This window comes from Giraffa tippelskirchi, chromosome 12, assembly GCF_054371585.1.
Source record: "Giraffa tippelskirchi isolate mGirTip1 chromosome 12, T2T-mGirTip1v1.2.pri, whole genome shotgun sequence".
Lineage (NCBI taxonomy): Eukaryota > Metazoa > Chordata > Mammalia > Artiodactyla > Giraffidae > Giraffa > Giraffa tippelskirchi.
The window spans coordinates 136,298,171-136,315,631 of NC_137286.1; the positions used below are offsets into that span (position 1 = coordinate 136,298,171).

The 17,461-nt window shown below is 44.8% G+C and overlaps 1 protein-coding gene across 7 annotated transcripts in view; it reads right to left on the bottom strand.

The window, feature by feature from the left end:
• LOC145530193 (ATP-binding cassette sub-family C member 4-like) overlaps nt 1-7,131 on the bottom strand; it is a 116,646-nt gene extending 109,515 nt beyond the window's left edge. For 4 of the 7 annotated variants that reach the window (XM_081551118.1, XM_081551116.1, XM_081551119.1 and 1 more), the window contains exons 1-5: nt 6,842-7,131; nt 5,748-5,837; nt 3,314-3,477; nt 2,092-2,217; nt 658-907 (exon numbers count right to left, since the gene is read on the bottom strand). In XM_081551118.1, the coding sequence (XP_081407244.1) occupies nt 658-907; nt 2,092-2,217; nt 3,314-3,477; nt 5,748-5,813 (606 nt within the window). In that variant the 5' untranslated portion in view covers nt 5,814-5,837; nt 6,842-7,131. The remainder of the gene's footprint in view (nt 1-657; nt 908-2,091; nt 2,218-3,313; nt 3,478-5,747; nt 5,838-6,841) is intronic. The other 3 variants (XM_081551121.1, XM_081551120.1, XM_081551122.1) reach the window with 3 other exon arrangements.
• Between the last annotated feature and the right edge of the window lie 10,330 nt (nt 7,132-17,461).

The window sequence follows — 17,461 nt, forward strand, 5'->3', positions numbered from 1 at the left end:
TGTAAATTATTTGTCCCTGACTATTTAGGGACAGTTAGTTAAAAAAAAAAAAAAAAAAATGGAGACCGTGGTTATGATGGAAATCACAAGTTTGAGAGGAAGAGGGCAGTAGAGAAAAGCTTAGACAGTAGGTAAGAAAAGGACAGGGACAAAAAGGCAGAGATCAGAAAACAACAAGAAAGCATCTGTGGAGGAAGGAACCCATTTTTAAACATAGAGAACTAAGTGAAGCTGAGGCTATTCTCCTGACCAAGTAGCAGGGAGGTTTCAGCAAGTTCCTCCCCTCCTGGCCCAGAGAGGAATCTAGTCACCCCAGGACCGAGCACAGTCACTGCCTAGTTGTTCTAGACAGCACAGGAGACGCACTCTGTTTGCTTCTCCCGCTATTAGGCATTTTAATCGTACTGCAGACATCACTGGTACCTCATGAGCCCTGTGTCACTGCTGTTTACATCCCTATATGAGCAGGGATATTATAATATTTGCAACAGACTCTACCTAAGAAGAGACAGGAGTACATACAATATTTTGGAATGACTGCCAGCTTTGGCACTGAGAGAGCTAAATCGCATCAAACCAAAACACGGTGACACCACATAAAAGGAAGCAATTTACAAAAATTCACCTACAACTAAAGAAAGTTACTTGTCACCAAACCTTGATTCTTTGGATGCTGACAACGGCCTCGGACACCTTCTCGACAGCCATGGGGAAGTAGAGGGTGCTCGAGAACCGCAGAGCCTCGAACAGCATCACCACCATGAACACTTGGCTGCCTGTGATCAGGTTTTCAAGAAGATCATTGGCTGTGAAGGTGACAAAAATCATGATTTTGCTGATAGCGAAAAATAATGCCAAATTCATGCCTCTAAAGAAGGAACTTCTCAGAATCTTGAAAATTTCCTTCCTGGAAAACAAAGTAGACATAGGATTTAAAACAAGCATCAACATCAAAGACAACGATTCAAATGCCCTGTGTGAGTGGTCCCCTTTTAGGGAGTAGATACAGATTAAGACAAATGATCCCTCGTATCATGGAAACACTACACAGGGCCCACCCAGGGGTCTGCCTTGATCCAAGGACCACACACTTCATCACCACTTCACTCTCCCACCTAAAAAGAGGCTTAGTGTCACACTTTTAGACATTGTGAGTCAAGCAGACCGAGTTTGAACATTCATTCAACAAGCGTTCGTAACTACAATCCTGCGCCAGGCTTCTCACTGATGACAGGAAGACACAGCCTGCCCCCTCCAGGAGCTCATGAACTATTGGGGGAAGAGAAAAAGACACCCCAAAATTGTGAGACACCAAGACATTAGACAGAGGAAGTCAGTACAGCCCCCATGGGGTACAGAGCAAAGGCATGTAACCCAGAGCAGAGGAGTCAGGGCAAGTCACATGGACATGGATGGACCCTGAGAAGATAAGCTGGAGTCAGTCAGGGCTGGCGGAAGCCAAAGAAAAAGGAAGATGAGAGTGTATCCCCAGCAGAGAGAGGGGCCCCAACAAAGGTGCAAAGTGAGAGGTGACAGGGAGCTGCCAGAGAATTCCCAGCACCCTGTGCTGGAATATAAACACTCCTCAGACAATTAAATGAAAGATGCGGAAAATATCTACAAACACAAAGCAAAGCCCCCCCCTCCACAAAAATAGTATTTTTATGGCTCTGTTTGGAATGAAGAATATTGATTCTTAAAGTTTTGCCAGATACATGTATATCCAACCTCTACAATCTTCCCATTTGTGCTCCATCATCAAAAATTCTAGTTTTAGTTTAAATATTACCTTCTCGGATACTAACATCGTACAGTCATTGCTTATTTGGGATTTGTGGTATAAAGAAATTTTTGGAATTGCATTTCTATATAAGAAGCATATATATATATATATATATTTTTTTTTTTTTTTTTCCTTTAGAAGAGCAGATTAAAAGGTTGTCTCCACTATTCCACTTAACCTTCTTGCCATATGTGAGGGGCAGATAGTATTTAAGTTCACTTTCATATAAAACTTGGTAAGATTTATAGATTCATTCTGTAAAAACAGGAAATAAACAAAAATATGGTGTGATATATACAAGAACTTACCTTCTCAAACTGGTAATAAGATCTATAAATGACTTTTCCCAAGCATACATTTTTATTGTTCTGATGCCAATTATAATTTCACTTATGGTCTGGATCCTGTTGTCTGTGAGAGCTGCGGTCTTACTCCTGAGGGGACAGACGTGAGAGATGAAACAACCCAACATCCCATAGCAGCAGCAGGGGACACAGAGAAGGACCAGGGATCAATGATTCACTACAGCTCTTTTGTGATGACCACACAGGCAGGTTCTACTCAAAGTGCAAATGGAGACAAAGAAACTAGGAAGTCAACCTTTCAGCCTAATTCAGGGAGTAACTTGGAGAACTTGCAGCATCTGATAAGGAAGACCTGAAATGAGTCAGATACAAACCCTCTGCCCAAGGACATCCTAGTGGTTGGGCAGGGAAGGCAGAAAGGAATCTACCAGGAAGATAGTGTCTGTGCTGTAATAAAATAGGAGTAAAGTGCTGGGGAGCAGATAAGATGGGGCCATTAAATCCACTGGGAAAAGAGAGCAAGAAAAGCTTCAGAGACCTCGTAGCACTGGAACAGGGCCCCAAAGGATAAGGAACATCACTCCATAGCAAAGAGAGGAAAGGAAATTCCAAATAGAGAAAAATACCACACATAAAGGCATTTGCAGACATATATATAAAATAACTCAACTAGCTTCATACAACACATCATCTCCCTCATCAACATCACCTGACAACCTGGACAATAACCCACTTCCAACCCTCTGGGACCAGTTTCAAGTCTAACTCATCACCATTAAGCCCTTCATCACCAGTCGTTTTTCTATCACATATGCTGCTGGGACTGTGGGGCTTTATAAAGATAACATTTAATTAAGAGCAGCCTCGCCTTTGGTGTGCTTATAACTTAATGGAAACACTGAATTAAAAACAAGACAAGAACACACATGTGTAAAAATGCTGTAACACAAGCATAACAAAAATATATGTAGCTAGAAAAAGGCCTATAAAAGTACTACGACTGAATAATGTTTAAAAAACGTGTACATAGGTAAATTCTGCTTAAGGACACTCTACATATCCAGGTACAGCGCCTTAGAAGCTAGCTGTGAGGAAAGAGCAAATGCCATCACCTTTTCTGTTTTGACATTAGTGATCAGTTTAAGGCTGGAGTATCCACTGGCTAAGCCAGAAGGGCCTAAACCACACACATATCACCAATTTTTCAAACCAGCATTTCTCTTACCAGAGTGACGAAAACAACTTCCCGGTGCAGCTTTGCAAAAGCAGAAGAATAACAAGAATTGCCATCCCAGCAAGACACGCCATTCCTATTTCCATCCAGAGCAGGGCGGTCACTGCGATAGCCTGCAGTGGCCCCACCCACAGATAGTGCAAGAACATTGTTACCTTAAAAGAGAAAGAGAAGTCTTCTTAGGATGATATAAAAGCAGAACTAGTAAGGACACAGTGTAGAAACAATCTGCTCTGAAGGAACAGACAGGAACCTACACAGGAATGATCTCAGTGGGTTTTAAACCTGCTAAAGCAGAAACCCAAGCATCCACCACAGATGATGCCGTTGCAGAGCATCAAAGGGCCAACCTCAGGGACTTCCAGGGAAAACCTGACCAGCCGCACTGAAGGAAGATGTTGATTTTTGCCTATACCACCGATGAGCTCAGGGGATCCCCAAACTCTCTATGTCCCAACATTCAGCCCCCATCTCTCCCCAGCATTACAGGAAAGCTTATTTTATGGCATGTATCATGCTCTCCAGTAACTACTTGTATATTTACCTCCCTGACAGGCTGTGGCTTCTCCGGGGAAGAAACTAAATCTTTTTTCAGCCCTAAAAGTAAGAAGGTACCTTACTTCATGTTTGATGAATGAATAACGGAAAGAGAAGTTCAGTTCAGTTCAGTTGCTCAGTCGTGTTTGACTCATTGCGACCCCATGAGCTGCAGCACACCAGGCCTCCCTGTCCAACAACAACTCCCAGAGCCCACCCAAACTCATGTCCATTGAGTTGGTGATGCCATCCAACCATCTCATCCTCTGTCGTCTCCTTCTCCTCCTGCCCTCAATCTTTCCCAATATCAGGGTCTTTTCAAATGAGTCAGCTTTTTGCATCAGGTGGCCAAAGTGTTGGAGTTTCAGCTTCAACATCAGACCCCCCGGTGAACACCCAGGACTGATCTCCTTTAGGATGGACTGGACGGATATCCTTGCAGTCCAAGGGACTCTCAAGAGTCTTCTCCAACACCACAGTTCAAAAGCATCAATTCTGCGGCGCTCAGCTTTCTTTATAGTCCAGCTCTCACATCCATACATGACCACTGGAAAAACCATACCCTTGACTAGACAGATCTTTGTTGGTAAAGTAATGTATCTGCTTTTTAATATGCTGTCTAGGTTGGTCATAACTTTCCTTCCAAGGATTAAGTGTCTTTTAATTTCATGGCTGCAGTCACCATCAGCAGTGATTTTGGAGCCCAGAAAAATAAAGTGTCTCACTGTTTCCACTGTTTCCCCATCTATTTGCCATGAGGTGATGGCACCAGATGCCATGATCTTAGTTTTCTGAACGTTGAGCTTTAAGCCAACTTTTTCACTCTCCTCTTTTACTTTCATCAAGAAGCTCTATAGTTCTTCTTCACTTTCTGCCATAAGGGTGGTGTCATCTGCATATCTGAAGTTATTGATATTTCTCCCGGCAATCTTGATTTCAGCTTGTGCTTCCTCCAGCCCAGCGTTTCTCATGATGTACTCTGCATAGAAGTTAAATAAGCAGGGTGACAATATACAGCCTTGACGGACTCCTTTTCCTATTTGGAACCAGTCTGTTGTTCCATGTCCAGTTCTAACTGTTGCTTCCTGACCTGCATACAGGTTTTTCAAGAGACAGGTCAGGTTGTCTGGTATTCCCATCTCTTTCAGAATTTTCCACAGTTTATTGTGATCCATACAGTCAAAGGCTTTGGAATAGTCAATAAAGCAGAAACAGATGTTTTTCTGGAGCTCTCTTTCTTTTTCCATGATCCAGTGGATGTTGGCAATTTGATCTCTGGTTCCTCTGCCTTTTCTAAAACCAGCTTGAACATCTGGAAGTTCACGTAGTCTAGTACAAAAAAGATCTGACCAATAGCAATTAATGCCCTGGGTAATGAGATCTATTCATAAGTGTAATAAAGACTGGTGGGGAGGCAGCAGGGAGTAGGTGGTGTCTGGCTGGGGACCACCCCCTTGGCATAGTTCTTTAAGGCTCCCTATGCAGCAGGCACTGAACAGGGCATGAGAAAGAATAGCCCTGGCCCACCAGGCCTTTGTCGTCCAGAGGAAGAGGAAGACAGTTCAGCAACACCCACACCACAGGTCAAGAAGGGCCACTCCAGGAGAATCCTTAGAGAAACAAGCTGGACAAGAACACGGGTGCTTACTTATTATTGTCATTATATTGCAGGTAACCTCAGAAAAGACAAAATTCTCATCCACAGGACAATACACATTATTACATCTAAGTTGCACACAGAGGAAATGAAAGTTGGATAAAGAGAACTCTTGTCTTATGTCCCCAACAGAACCCTGGCTGACACCAAACCCAGACACCTGGCATCACAATAAGCTGAGTCCAGCAAGAAGGATGGGAAATGGAAGAGGATCCCTCAGGGGCAGCTTACCTGATCAAACCTGTTCACATCATTGGACAGCAGATTGACTATCTGGCCTGAGGTGGTCTTCCCCATAGCTGAACTACTAAGGCAAAGGCCCTGAAATAAGAAAAAGAAACAGCAAAGTGGATTTCTACGGTGATACCAAGTCACTCTCAGAACATAACAAAATGAAGCATGTTTCCCTGGGGTCTTATGTGGTGTCAGAATAAGCAGGATGGCCCCTGAGAGCAGGGCTCTAGGGACCCTTGTCCATTCTTCCTCTCCTCAACGTGGTGGCAGCCCCATCCACAAGGACAGAAAAGGGAGAAATAGGAGGTAGAAGCAAAATACCCCATCCTGCTTCTCAATGAACGAGGACCTACCCAAAGTGTAAAGTGTGTAGGTTTAGACTTAAGAGCCAACTAAAGTAAGTTCAGTTCAGTTCAATCACTCACTCATGTCTGACTCTTTGTGACCCCATGAACTAACTGCAGCACGCCATGCTTCCCTGTCCATCACCAACTCCCAGAGTTTGCTCAAACTCATATCCATCAAAACAATACTCAGTTGTCTTCCTCAAATGAAGGACACCAAGGACTTCCACTAATTTCAGGAGCAACATCAAGCCCCCGCCAAGAGGGAGTTACTTTGTGGGTAAAAGTAACAACAAAACAAACAAAATTGATTATTTCTTCCAGCTTAGGGAAGAAATTGGTCTCTTTCTCTTCATTGGATTATCACCACAGGTAACAAAGGAAACAGTCATTAAAGGTAAGGTGGTGCCCTTAATATTCCAGGAGGCCAGATGCTGATGAAGCAGTCACTAGCAAAGCTCACCAACAATTCCCTGTAGTAAAAGTAGAATCTGAGGCTTGCCAGGTGACTCAGTGGTAAAGAACCCGCCTACCAATGCCGGAGACACAGGAGATGCGGGTTTGATGCCTGGTTGGGAAGATCCCCTGGAGAAAGAAATGGCAACCCACTCCAGTACTCCTGCCCAGGAAATCCCATGGACAGAGGAGCACGGTGGGCTACAGTCTACGGAGTCAGAAAAGAGTTGGACACGACTGAGCAACTAAACAACAAAAAGTAGAATCTGGGTCATAAAATAAAAATCTAACCTTTTTTCTTTCCCTTTGTGCTGAGTTGACTTCCACTTGCTCACAGGTCACCTCCTGCAGAGGCCTCGCATCCCTGGCCCTTCAGAGGAGACTCCCTGGGGAGAAATGGCGGCACTGATACCTCAGCTCTGAGGGCCGTGAGCGGAGACGCTGCTCCCGGGGCTGTGATTCAAGATGGCGGCCAGGGGGCCATGGGCAGAGACGATGCACCTGGCACTGCAATCTGGGCGTGTAGCTACACAGCTGAGCCCACCCAGCGGGAAAACCGCCCCTCTCCGCTCACATGAACCACTAGCAGCAGCCCCTGGAGGGCTTTTAGGGGAGAGCATGTGCTCCAGAGCAAGTTCTATTGGAATAAGCCACACCTGGCAAAGGAGGCTTGTTGGGGTCTGACGTGGGAGGGTGGGTAACAGAACGGGAAGAAATCCAACCCCCTTCTGCTCAATAACAGAGTGTGATTCTCCTACACACCTAGATAAGGGAGCAGCAGCAGACTAGTTAAGAAAATCATTACTTAATACCATTGTAGTTTGCATCATTCCCTTTAAAAGTGATGTTTACTCTTGGAAACCTGTGCCTCCCCTCCTGATAGAAGTTAGGTGAGGCTTATATACCTTCCTGTTCTATCAGGTCAAAGACTTAAAGAACCAGACTCTCAGGAGCCTCTCAGAGTGGGATTCTTGAGGGAAATCCATTGTCTAGGAGACCCAGGCTCACACTAGACCCAGAAACCAAGAGCATCTTCAACTTTAGTGGTTGGGGCATAGACTTGGATTACTGTGATACTGAATGGTTTTCCTTGGAAACAAACGAGATCATCCTGTCGTTTTTGAAATTGTGCCCAAGTACCTGCATTTTGGATTCTTTTGTTGACTATGAGGGCTACTACATTTCTTCTAAGGGATTCTTGCCCACAGTAGTAGAAGTAATGGTCATCTGAATTAAATTCACCCATTCCGGTCTATTTTAGTTCACTGATATCCCAAAGTGTCGATGTTCATTCTTGCCATCTCCTATTTGATCACTTACCATTTACCTTGATTCATGGACCTAACATTCCAGGTTCCTATGCAATATTGTTCTTTACAACATCAGACTTTACTTCCATCACCAGTCACATCCACAGCTGGGCATTGTTGTCTCTTTGGCTCTTTCTCCTCATTCTTCTTGCAGTTATTTCTCAACTCTTCTCCAGTAGCATATTCGGCACCTACTGACCTGGGGAATTCATCTTTCAGTGTCATATCTTTTGCTGGCATCTGGTCCCATCACTTCATGGGAAATAGATGGGAAAACAATGGAAACAGTGTCAGGCTTTAATTTTTGGGCTCCAAAATCACTGCTGATGGTGATTGCAGCCATGAAATTAAAAGACGCTTACTCCTTGGAAGGAAGGTTATGACCAACCTAGATAGCATATTTAAAAGCAGAGACATTACTTTGCCAACAAAGGTCCATCTAGTCAAGGTTATGGTTTTTCCAGTGGTCATGTATGGATGTGAGAGTTGGATGGTGAAGAAAGCTGAGCACTCAAGAATTGATGCTTTTGAACTGTGGTGTTGGAGAAGACTCTTGAGAGTCCCTTGGACTGCAAGGAGATCCAACCAGTCCATCCTAAAGGAGATCAGTCCTGGGTGTTCATTGGAAGGACTGATGTTGAAGCTGAAACTCCAATACTTTGGCCACCTCATGCGAAGAGTTGACTCACTGGAAAAGACCCTAATGCTGGGAAGGATTGGGGGCAGGAGGAGAAGGGGACAACAGAGGATGAGATGGTTGGATGGCATCACTGGCTCGATGGACATGGGTTTGGGTAAACTCCAGGAGTTGGTGATGAACAGAGAGGCCTGGCGTGCTGTGATTCATGGGGTCGCAAAGAGTCTGACACAACTGAGCTACTGAACTGAACTGAACTGAACTGTTCATGGGGTTCTCAAGGCAGGAATGCAGAAGTGGTTTGCCATTCCCTTCTCCAATGGACCATGTTTTGTCAGAAATGTGAATGAAAGCATTTGCCATTTGGGAAGAAATGAGATCTTTTGCCTCCAACAGTCTCAGCTGGCTGCAGGGTGGAATCACCTGTGGGGTTTTATTAATAAAAAGTGTTGATTCCTGCCTCCCCTCCCTGAGATTCTGATTTAGCTGAGATGAGGCCCCAGCACTGGGATTTTATAGCGTTCTCCTGGTGATTCGAATTTGCAGCCAAGTTTACAAACCACTGGCCTTTGCCATGTTGAGGATATAAAGAACTGTACCTGGAGGAGATAACTGAATATACAGGGACCAGGTGATTCTTCAGGAGCAGGAGTGTGCGTTTCTGTGTGTGGAAGGCGGGGTGAATGAGGGTGAGGCAATGCTACAGGCCCCACCCCTCTTGCCTGCTGTGAGGCCTTCCTGGCCCCTCACTCCATGGCCTGTCCACTCTCCTCACCTGGACTCATGGATTCTGCTGCCCTCTGGTGGTGATTTTCAGTATGGTACAGTTGCCCCTGGAGGTTTCATCCAAGCCCAGCCTTGGTTCATCACAAGCCTATGAGCAGGATTCTCAAGATGTGGTTTGCTGGAAGGGAAACCCTGGGAACCGCACACAAGGAGAAGCTCGGCAGAAACTTCAGGAGTCGCTCCTGCACACAGAAGCTCAGGGAGCTCTAGGTCACTGGCCAAGCGCAGGTCTGGCACATGCTTGTGACTGGAGCCTTCCTGGGCCTGTGTTTTGAGGAAATTGGTCTTAAGAGCCAGTGACAAGTGCCTGTGATATCAAGCATCAGGAAGCGCAGAGGTATAAGGTGACAAGCTTCACAGTAAACGGCAACAGTCCTGCTGTGTATTCCGCCCTCCTGTATAGCAAAGACGTGTTTTTACTTAATGACCATGTTTACCTGTAACACAAGCCTAGAGGGTGTTAGGATCCCCATCTCACAGACAAGGAAACAAGCCTACAGAGCTTAAGGAAATTTCTCAAGATCATAGACTCCTAACTGACAGATGCAGCCTCGGAGCCCAGGCCGGTGGGACCGCACAGTCTGTCCCAGCTCCTCCTGTGTCCTGGCAGGACCCGGAGTTCTCTCCTGTCCAAAGATCTGCCCAGCCCTTCAGCCCAACTCCCCCAGTGGGTCCAGGTGGTCTCTCCAGGCTCCCACAGCCCCTTTGCTCCTATTGCCCCTGATTTGGATCCCTCCTTCTGCAGGGCAAACCCACCTACCCGGGCAACCCCATCCACCCACCCACCGAGAGCCCCACAGTGGGCAGGAGGACACCCTTGTCCTGTTCTGGCAGCTTCTCTCTGCAGCCAGCTCCCGGGGGTGAAGTAAGGCCAGGTTGTGAGGAGAATCATGAGAGAAGTAGGAAGGTGTGAGCTGATGCTCAGTGCCTTCCTCTGATCTGGGACCTCCATCACTTGTGGCAGCTCCCCTCTGCATTCCCCTCCCCCATTACAAGTGCTCCTATAGCTCTGCTGTGGATCAGAGTCACCAGGGGAGGTGTTGGAGTGCAGGTTACTGGGCTCCAGCCCCGAAGATCTGATTCAGGAGGTTACACAAGTGGGGACTGGGAATTTGAATTTTTAACCAACGACTCAGTCGGTTTTGATGTGGGGGGTCCTCTGAACACATGCTGAGAAACATTAACAGACCTGCCACTCACATCTGTGAGCCCAGGGTCAAGAGTGCAAATGAAGTCCATACTATATGTTTAAATATTTAAAACTTAAAAATCAATCAAAGAAAACTGTCAAGTACACCTACATAGCTATTAAAACCTGGCAGACTAGGGTTCTGGACACTGAGCTCCAAGCCAGAAGGCAGGACAGCAGAGGCAGGGGCCGCCCCAGCCCCCAGCCCTCCCTCTGCTATTCCAGCTCTGGCTCTGACCATCTCTGTGCCCTGAGGAATCTGCTGCTCAAGCAAGAGCACCTCTCAGCCTTCAAGTCCAAGCTCAGGCCACCCTCTTCTGTCCCATAAACAGCTGTATCTTGACCACCTGTCGGGCTGGGATATGGGCCCCAGGAGGGAGGCCTGCACTGGCGCTGGGAGCAGGGATTCTGGGGTCCGGGTGCTCAGAGCACGGCCTGGAGCGGGCGGGGCTCCAGGTGGCCACACCCCCTGGTCCTCTCTGCCCGCCCCTGGGGGAGGGTGCAACCACAGGATGCCCTGAGCAGGGCCTCTAAACCAGCGCTTCTCTAACTGTACTGTGAGCGGGACTCAGCTGGGATCCGGAGATTCTGAGTCAATGGGTCTGCGGTAGAGACAAGATTCCGTGTTCTAACAACCCCCCAGGCCAGCCGATGCTGCCGGTCCACAGGCCACACTTAGAACAGCAGAGCTCTGGGGCAGGGTGGGCGGAGTTTTCCTGTAAAGGACCAGGAAGTACATTTCCAGGCTTTGAGGGCCCTATGGTTTCTGCTCAGGAAAACATCTACTTCTGCTTCATTGACTACGCTAAAGCCTTTGACTCTGCAGATCACAACAAACTGGAAAACTTAAAGAGACGGGAATCCCAGACCTCCTTACCTGTCTCCTGAGAAACCTGTACGTGGGTGGAGAAGCAACAGTTAGAACTGGACACGGAACAAACGCCTGGGTCAGAAATGGGAAAGGAGTATGACCTGTATATTGTCACGCTGCTTATTTAACTGTTATGAAAAAGAATGTATGTATATGTATAACTGAATCACTCCTGTAGAGCAGAAATTAACACAACATTGTAAATCAATGATACTTAAATTTTTAAAGAAACAAGAGAAAAAGCCAAGGCTGTCAGTAGGTTCACTGTTAATACTATTTGCTCTGGTTACTTGCTTAGCCAGGGGTTTGCCAGATGTTTCTACTTTGAAAATACAATTCTTTCCTAAAGAATTAATCTGAGAAGATACTTGGAGTCCATGAAAATGTTGTCTCCCCCAACCCCCGAACTTTCACTGTACATTCAGACAATAATGAATTTTGTCTGAATTATTTATGACAAGGATGGCTGCTACTTTTCTGTCAATCTGTCTACATTTGTGAGTTGACCCTCTACTGCAAAAAAGGGCTTTCCCTTCCTACTATCTATTTTATGTCTTATAAAAATCAGTATAAACTCATGGATTTTTAAAATTTTTAATGTTGTAAAATGTAGGGTTTAAAAGTCGTCAGTCGTCTGTTTATCATTATTTACTTATGACATTTCTGATATGAGATAAACTCCATCTCGCAGACTCATTTTTGTCTGGGTAGTCCAAAAAATTTAATTTTAGAAATGTTTTTCATGTAATGTCCTCCATAGTTAAATATGATAAGCTTTGGATCAAACACTGTTTTGGAATACCCAAGGCTTCCACCTAACTGGGATGGATACTCGTGAGCATGGTTGCTGAGTGAAAGAGTGAATTTAGTCAGAACCATCCAATGCAAACTTCTTGTAGAACATTCCTAGTGTGTCTAAGTCTTAACCTTGGTTCTTCTTAAAAAAAAAAAAAAAAATCGCACAATCCCAGTTTGACTCCTAAGGCAAGTCAGATGGGCCTGGAGTATAGATGGAGGGCTCATAGGTCTGGGGCATGCGATTCCTACTAGTAATGTTATTTTTAGGTCTAAATTCAAATAAATATATATTTCTCCCAGTTTTCAACACACATTGCCATTTTAGTTTTTGAAAAAAAAAGAAACGCTTTCCTTAGAACATTAGGTTTAGAAAACAAAAACTCAGTTAATCCATACCTTTCCACTTTTAAAGGAAAATTAATAGCTTACACTTAAAACCTTGTATTTTAAAAATCTCTGAAGGTGTCAAAGTGGTCTGTTGTGCTTCCACAGACCTTCTTCAACCTTAGGACCATACTGTTGATTGAAGAATAGAATCGGTAAAAATATATGCACAGTATTGTTTTTAGACTTGAAACAAGCCCTTTAAACTTAAACAGGAGTTTACTTATTTCTAACTTTCTAATGGTATTAAAAATCTGACCACACAGACCACAGCCTTGTCTAACTCAATGAAACTAAGCCATGCCATGTGGGGCCAACCCAAGATGGACAGGTCATGGTGGAGGGTCTGACAGAATGTGGTCCACTGGAGAAGGGAATGGCAAACCACTTCAGTACTCTTGCCTTGAGAACCCCATGAACAGTATGAAAAGGCAAAAAGATAGGACACTGAAAGATGAACTCCCCAGGTTGGTAGGTGCCCAGTATGCTACTGGAGATTAGTTGAGAAATAACTCCAGAAAGAATGAAGGGATGGAGTTAAAGCAAAAACAACACCCAGTTGTGGATGGGACTGGTGATAGAAGCAAGGTCTGATGCTGTAAAGAGCAATATAGCATAGGAACCTGGAATGTTAGGTCCATGAATCAAGGCAAATTGGAAGTGGTCAAACAGGAGATGGCAAGAGTAAACGTCGACATTCTAGGAATCAGTGATCTAAGATGGACTGGAATGGGTGAATTTAACTCAGATGACCATTAAATCTACTACTGTGGGCAAGAATCCTTTAGAAGAAATGGAGTAGACATCGTAGTCAACAAGAGAGTCCGAGATGCAGTACTTGGATGCAATCACAAAAACAACAGAATGATCTCTGTTCGTTTCCAAAGCAAACCATTCAATATCACGGTAATCCAAGTCTATGCCCCGACCAGTAACGCTAAAGAAGCTGAACTTGAACGGTTTTATGAAGACCTACAAGACCTTTTAGAACTAACAGCCAAAAAAGATGTCCTTTTCATTATAGGGTACTGGAGTGCAAAAGTAGGAAGTCAAGAAACACCTGGAGTAGCAGGAAAATTTGGCCTTAGAGTACAGAATGAAGGAGGGCAAAGGCTAATAGTGCTTTGCCAAGAGAACACATTGGTCATAGCAAACACCCTCTTCCAACAACACAAGAGAAGACTCTACATATGGACATCACCAGATGGTCAACACCAAAATCAGATTGATTATATTCTTTGCAGCCAAAGATGGAGAAGCTCTATACAGACAGCAAAAACAAGACTGGGAGTGGACTGTGGCTCAGATCATGAACTCCTTATTGCCAAATTCAGACTAGACCAGACCACTGGACCATTCAGGTATGACCTAAATCAAATCCCTAATGACTATAGAGTGGAAGTGAGAAATAGATTTAAGGGACTAGATCTGATAGAGTGCCTGATGAACTATGGACAGAGGTTCGTGACATTGTACAGGAGGCAGGAATCCAGACCACCCCCAAGAAAAAGAAATGCAAAGAGCAAAATGGCAGTCTGAGGACGCCTTACAAATAGCTGTGAAAAGAAGCAAAGCAAAAAGCAAAGGAGAAAAGGAAAGATATACCCATTTGAATGCAGAGATCCAAAGAATAGCAAGCAGAGATAAGAAAGCCTTCTTCAGCAATCAATGCAAAGAAATTGAGGAAAACAATAGGATGGGAAAGACTAGAGATCTCTTCAAGAAAATTAGAGATACCAAGGGAACACTTCATGCAAAGATGGGCTCAATAAAGGACAGAAATGGTATGGACCTAACAGAAAAAGAAAATATTAAGAAGAGGTGGCAAGAATACACTGAAGAACTGTACAAGAAAGATCTTCATGACCCAGGTAATCACGATGGTGTGATCACTCACACTCACCTAAAGCCAGACATCCTGGAATGTGAAGTCAACTGGGCCTTAGGAAGCATCACTACAACAAAGCTAGTGGAGGTGATGGAATTCCAGCTGAGCTATTTCAAATCCTAAAGATGATGCTGTAAAAGTGCTGCACTCAATATGTCAGCAAATTTGGAAAACTCAGCAGTGCCACAGGATTGGAAAAGGTCAGTTTTCATTCCAATCCCAAAGAAAGGCAATGCCAAAGAATACTCAAACTACCACACAATTGCACTCATCTCACACGCTAGTAAAGTAATGCTCAAAATTCTCCAAGCCAGGCCTCAGCAATACGTGAACCATGAACTTCCAGATGTTCAAGCTGGTTTTAGAAAAGGTAGAGGAACCAGAGATCAAATTGCCTACATCTGCTGGATCATCGAAAAAGCAAGAGAGTTCCAGAAAAACATCTATTTTTGCTTTATTGACTATGCCAAAGCCTTTGACTGTGTGGATTGCAGTAAACTGTGGAAAATTCTGAAGGAGATGGGAATACCAGACCACCTGACCTGCCTCTTGAGAAACCTGTATGCAGGTCAGGAAGCAACAGTTAGAATTGGACATGGAATAACAGACTGGTTCCAAATAAAAAAAAAGGAGTATATCAAGGCTGTATATTGTCACCCTGCTTATTTAACTTATATGCAGAGTACATCATGCAAAATGTCAAGCTGGATGAAGCACAAGCTGGAATCAAGATTGCCAGGAGAAATATCAATAACCTCAGATATGCAGATGACACCACCCTTTTGGCAGAAAGTGAAGAACTAAAGAGCCTCTTGATGAAAGTGAAAGAGGAGAGTGAAAAAGTTGGCTTAAAGCTCAACATTCAGAAAACTAAGATCATGGCATCTGGTCCCATCACTTCATGGCAAATAGATGGGGAAACAGTGGAAACAGCAGCTGACTTTAGTTTTTTGGGCTCCAAAATCACTGCAGATGGTGACTGCAGCCATGAAATTAAAAGACGCTTACTCTTTGGAAGAAAAGTTATGACCAACCTAGACAGCATATTAAAAGCAGAGACATTACTTTGTCAACAAAGGTCCATCTAGTCAAGGCTATGGTTTTTCCAGTAGTCGTGTATGGATTTGAGAGTTGGACTATAAAGAAAGCTGAGTGCCAAAAAATAGATGCTTTTGAACTGAAGTGTTGGAGAAGACTCTTGAGAGTCCCTTGGACTGCAAGGCAATCCAACCAGTCCATCCTAAAGGAGATCGGTCCTGGGTGTTCATTGGAAGGACTGCTGTTGAAGCTGAAACTCCAATACTTTGGCCACCTGATGTGAAGAGCTGACTCATTGGAAAAGACCCTGATGCTGGGAAAGATTGAGGGCAGGAGGAGGAGGGGATGACAGAGGATGAGATGGTTGGATGGCATCACTGACTCAATGGATATGGGTTTGTGTAGACTCTGGGAGTTGGTGATGGACAGGGAGGCCTGGCGTGATGCGGATCATGGGGTCACAAAGAATCGGACGTGACTGAACTGAACTGAACTGAAAATATTGATAATGTATAGTAGGGCCTTTTGAAAACCCGTGTGCTCTAATTTTAAGCTAAATATGATGGTAACAATTAATAAAGTGGATAGTGCTAGAGGGGGTAGTACTGATTGACAGCTAGTCACATATACAGCTTTGTTCAAAAGCACTGAACATATCCAGTTTTGTTTCTTACTTGTCTGGGATTAAATATCAGTTTTATCTAATTTTATATTTTCAGCCCATTGCAACCTAAGCAATGATCCACTGTGCACGGCTAGTGTGCAGCTCAGCCATGGGCCCCTCCCCCACCCTGAAAGTGCAACACTCACACTGGTCCCCAGGGTGTTCAGGATCCCACCCATCCTGAGGGTGGATGTCACAGCAATACAGATGGTTGTGAGTTTCTAGCTTTCTTGAATTTCCTGTACTTATTTCTAACCGGGTTACAAAGCAGCTCATGGACCGACACTAGTGCACAGACCACACTGTGTCACTGTCATGATTAATCTTTGCAGCAGCCCTCGGAGAATCATACTATCCCCACCTCAACTTTCAGACAAAGACACTGAAGCACAGTGGGCTCCCCAACCTTAAGAGCCCACACTTACCAGGTAGCAGAACTTGAATCCAAACCCAGTCAGTGCCCAGAGGAGCCAGCATTTGTCCCTGACTCCAGAGCTTGTGCTCCTCCCCGTGTGCCTGTGTCAATTTAACTACATGTGGAGGAGGAACAGTTTGGTTTAGGCCATCAGATGAGGACCTCCTCAAGTACACCGTCTACAGTCTACAAATCTCCTTCATCCACACCCATCCTGTTCCTCTCCTGGTGATAAGAATCACCAAGGTCAGTGATTCCACCCTGTGTCTTTGGGTGCTCTTAGTCCATCCATCATCCCAACCAAAGCAATGGTTCGAGAGCAGGAACTGTATTCATTTTCCAGACAAAGAAGCTGAGATTCAGAGGTTGAGATGCTTACCCAAGCATGTGACTAAGACTACGTGGCTGTAGGATGTCCAGAGCCTATTTTGTCAAGGATGGTGCCATTCTCATGTCCTGCACCTTGGCTGGTTACTGCTTTCCCACACCCACACTGCTAGTGAGTAGGAGAGAAAGGACAGATCAGTGTGACTGACTCCAAAACCAGGGCTCTCTGTTATCCCAGGCTGCCTCTTAAAGTCTCAAAGTTATAAAGTTGAGAAGGAAAGCTTGCTCTCAGTCATCATGTATTCATTCCACAAACATTTACTGAGCACCCTCTGTGTGCAGATACTCTGCTGGAAGACATAATTAAAACGTGAACAGGGCACAGTTTCAAGTCTTTTTCTCACTTAGTTTAGTGAGAAAAAGACCACGTGTGAACACTCACAGTCAGGGCAGGCCACATGCACAACAGAAAGAACAGGCCCCTGTTTACAAATAAAGTGTCTCAGGATGGTGACAACAGGACACTAACCAAGCATGGCTCAGTGTAACACGAGCGGTGCTCAGGGCAACACCCAGATCCGAGTTACCTAGGGTGACGACTGGT